We start from the raw sequence: 4,332 nt of genomic DNA on the forward strand, positions 1-4,332 counted from the left end.
CAGGGGTACACCCAGGAGAGAGGGGGGGAGAATGAGAGAGCGAGGAGAGAAGGAAGAAGAGAAGGTGGAGAGTCTTACTTTGATTCAGCCACACAGAAATGATCTTGACAACAAAGTTGACATATTGTTTCTCTCGTACTATACAATTAGCATGGGTGCTTCCCATAAGGGCCAGTTGTTTGGGTGGCTAGCTGGTTGGTATAGGCTACCCACTGGGCACAGATGTCAGTTGAACGTCTAGTTTTGATTTACATTTGGTTGAGTTGTCAATTAACGTGAAATTATCACCATGTCATTGGATTTTGGTTAAAAGTTGGGTAAAAAAAATACGACCTGACCTTACGTTGATGACTTTTTGAAAATCCAATTAGTTTTCCATGTTGATTCAGCACCATCCAATAGATTTTTGCAGTTGAAATTACGTGAAAACAATGTTGATTCAACCAGCTTTTGCCCAGTGGGTCCGGTTATTCTGGACTGAGCACAGCTTGGTACAATTGATCTCCATTGATTCAGTGTTTAAGGCAAATTAAGCTGTTGAAAGGATTCCCAATTTGTCATCCTGTCAAAAGGAGCCACAGAAAATCAATAGGTGTGATCTATCCTTCCTGTCCGGGAACTGAATATGCTGTTGCACAATTACAGGACGACATGGAACTGAGACACTTCCTTTTCATAGTACTCAAAATGACTTCCCACACAAATCTAGTGGGCTTCGTAATGCAGGCATTTTTCTTAATCTGCATAGTATTTCTGAAGCATTAACAAAAGTATATTACAAATTAACTTTCATGTGGTGCTGTCGTATCATGTAGAGTAACAGGGAAACTGTGTGTGTGTGTGTGTGTGTGTGTGTGTGTGTGTGTGTGTGTGTGTGTGTGTGTGTGTGTGTGTGTGTGTCCTCTGACCCAAGGTGAGGGGTACAGCAGTCTATGGACCAATTACTGTAGACAGCTGCTTTATTGTGGAACACACACTCAACACACACACACACACTGTCTCTATTTTTTCTTACCTACACCCATGCACACACATACCCTTCCCCTGTGACAGCGTAACAGTGTGTGTTAGGTCTGACAGTATGGCTGCTGGCCCTATGGCCACCCTATTCCCATGACACCCCTACACAATCTGATTGGGATGGGGCCCCACCATGGTTCCATATGTCCCTTTTTCAGCTATGCTGTTTCCTTCATTTATTAGTCTGTTCGTTTCTCTGTGTAAGAAGGGGCATATTTTACATGTAATATGGTAGCATTAGCTTGATATCATGATATTTGGGTAATAGAGTAACCTTTATTGAGCTTGCTGTTGATCTGTTTGTGTCTCTCATTGGTTATACAGTATAACATGTGACTTCCAATATACCCTCCAGCTCTCCTCTGCCTCACCCTCCCAACCTTGTAGAGTAGCTTTATTAGCTCCCCAGGCCAATTACAGTGACAGCTAAGCAGGTGTTATGCTGTAGTTTTACAGTGATAAAGCCCTATATTCTCTCCCCTTTTACTGCTCCCAGATCGTCTATAAGCTTATTGAACTGTTAAACATCAATTTCTCATCACCATGACCAGGTCCACCAAGGTGCTGGGTTGCCTGGGAACGTAGACCTTGTTATTTACTCAATAATGAAGGTGCTTGTGAAGCAGGCTGCTGTGGTGGTCATCTTTGTGTGTGACTGGATGGTGGAACAACATAGCATGTGTTTCAGTTAGATTCAGTGATGGAGGTTATTTGTGTTTTGGAGATGACATATACATACAAAACCATTCCCGGATCAATTGGCAATCATTACATCAGACAGTTGATAAAGATATACGTTATGTGGTGTCACTGATGAACACCGTGATCTTCTCACTAGCACCTTTACCCAATACGATATGTCACCATTGGTGTCTAGATACTATCGCAGGGGAGAGGAGGAGGAGGGGGGGTGAAAGAAGAACGAGGCAGACAATACCATTCCTCGTGTATTCCTCATGCTGCAGTCACTCCCCGCGAGGCTTTATTAGTGGCTCGGCTCGTCTTATCTCTCACACAATCTGGCACGCACAAGAGAGTCAGCACGCGCGAAGGTGAGACACGAGCAGGCGGAAGGATTCCCTGTAATCGGTCCCCTCACAGAAGAATGGTCCCTGGCATGCAGTTTACTAAAGCGCATCATAATATCACGGGAAAACAAGGCGGACTACAGGAGTCACTGTCTCCACGAGCGCACCCTCTCCTCACAACAACCTCATGTGTTTTCTACAACGGAGGTCAAGAGACAACACTTAAGAAAATCTGTCCTGAAACAATCAAGTGATGCTCAAATGAAAAGAACGAAAGAACGACAACAGAAACACCTGTCGTCCGCTTATAGTTAATGGACACGTAAAATAGTTTTGAATAGACTAACATCTCATTTCAAGTTGGCATCACCTATAATAAAATAAATGTTGCTCGAAACTGAAATGTTGATGAGAAGGGTTGGAGTTGTGTGACCGTGAGTGACACCGACGAGAGTTTTTACAGTGGAAATAACTCCTCAGGGGTGCACCCTTCTTGGATAAAGTTGAGCAAATTTAAATTGGTAAGTTGTAACATTTCTCAAATTGAAACTAATAACAGCTTTATGCTGGCTGGTTTTAAAGCATATCTTTTTCCTTTTTATAATTGGCCTTTCTTTTATTATAGAAATAGTTACAGTGGTGTATGATCATTTACGTTATCCCCTCTAAACTCTAAACGTTAAATGATGAGGCGGCAGGTAGCCTCGTGGTTAGAGCGTTGAGCCACTGCACGAAAGGTTGCTGGGTCGAATCCCCGAACTGATATTTTAAAACAAAAATCTGTCGTTCTGAACCAGGCAGTTCCCCGGTAGGCCGTCATTGTACATAAGACTTGCCTTGTTAAATAAAGGTAAAACACTGTTTTTAATGAATCATGGTTCCTTATATGACCCAACATATAAAGGATATCCCGTTTGTGTCTCTGCATATTTCAAACGCGCGTCATTCAACCATACAGCGGGTGAACCTTCTGCAAGACAGATGGCCAGCTGCTCACGTGAATCGAGAGCTCTCCCAATAATGAATTTAAATTAAGTCAGATGATGATTTAATGTCTGCTGTGTTAGGTGGTCTCTGTTCGCAGCTATAGGATTTAATGAAATGCAGCCTGTGGAAATTTGATTCGATAAAATGGGCAGATGAGACAGTTTTAAAAGGGTCAAGCCTAGACAGAATTGCAAAACTTTATGAATAGTAACAAGCTATTTTCGATAGGGCTTTTTAATAATCCAGATACTCCACATTGTATCAACAGGGAAATAAGCACCTAAATCAGATGATAATAAGCCTAGACGAAAGTGATTTGTTAGAATCAGCACCAAGGACAGCGCACAACAGGTTTGCGAACATGCGCGTCTTGCAAAAATATTCTCTCCTTTTTTAAAAATCGAAAATCGAATTGTCCATAGAAACTTAACGTATTCTCTCACATATACTTTGTTATAAGACTAAACCCTATTTTTCCCACAGGGGTTGAACCTTTGATCTGAAAACAGACCACAAAACAGACGGCCTGAAAATGATGTTGAGTCCTGACCAGCCAGACGTTGACCTGCCCTGGGGGCAGCCCGACACAGAGACCCTGCTGAACAGCATCAAGATGGAGTGCGCCCCCCAGCCCGCGGAGCCCGCAGAGGGCGAAGGCAAGGCGCGCTCTCTGTCCATTCCTTCCCTCAGCAGGGAGGAGAAGAGGAGGCGGAGGCGCGCTACAGCTAAGTACCGGTCCGCGCACGCAACAAGAGAGCGCATCCGCGTCGAGGCTTTCAACGTTGGGTTCGCCGAGCTGAGGAAGCTTCTCCCGACACTTCCGCCAGACAAGAAGCTGTCCAAGATTGAGATCCTCCGGCTCGCAATCTGCTACATCACCTACCTCAACCATGTGCTGGATGCGTAGGTCATCAGTCAAGGATGGACACCGTCAGTGAAGGAGAGAAGAAGACTGAAGATGGAGACTGGGTAGGGTGGACTGCATACGAATGCTTGATAGACATTGTTGGCACATATCTGGCCTGGGAGCACTGCTGTGCCTGTAGTGTGTGTCCAGGTGCCCTGTGTGCTGCCGCTCTAGGCCAGAGTCACACAGTAAAACAGGACCGAATGTCTTTCTCTTTCTCAGTGTTGTGACGGAGAGAAACTGCTGCCCCACTGGACTTACCCACAGACTTACCCAATCGAATCCAAATTTGCAGTGTCAGAAAACGCAATAATGTCGGGTGATCTTACTTCTTATAGGGTTAGTAGCCTAGTATTGAAAAGCTGTCCTGTTAGCCAATATTTGCCATGG

At 44.3% G+C, this 4,332-nt stretch overlaps 1 protein-coding gene across 1 annotated transcript; it reads left to right on the top strand.

The window, feature by feature from the left end:
- The first annotated feature begins 2,066 nt into the window (after positions 1-2,066).
- Positions 2,067-3,942, top strand: LOC115156351 (helix-loop-helix protein 2-like). Its single transcript, XM_029703831.1, has 2 exons — positions 2,067-2,569; positions 3,519-3,942. Exon 2 carries the CDS (start codon positions 3,568-3,570, stop codon positions 3,940-3,942), a length of 375 nt encoding a protein of 124 aa, XP_029559691.1. The 5' UTR covers positions 2,067-2,569; positions 3,519-3,567.
- The last annotated feature ends 390 nt before the right edge of the window (positions 3,943-4,332 follow it).

This window comes from Salmo trutta, chromosome 20, assembly GCF_901001165.1.
Source record: "Salmo trutta chromosome 20, fSalTru1.1, whole genome shotgun sequence".
NCBI lineage: Eukaryota > Metazoa > Chordata > Actinopteri > Salmoniformes > Salmonidae > Salmo > Salmo trutta.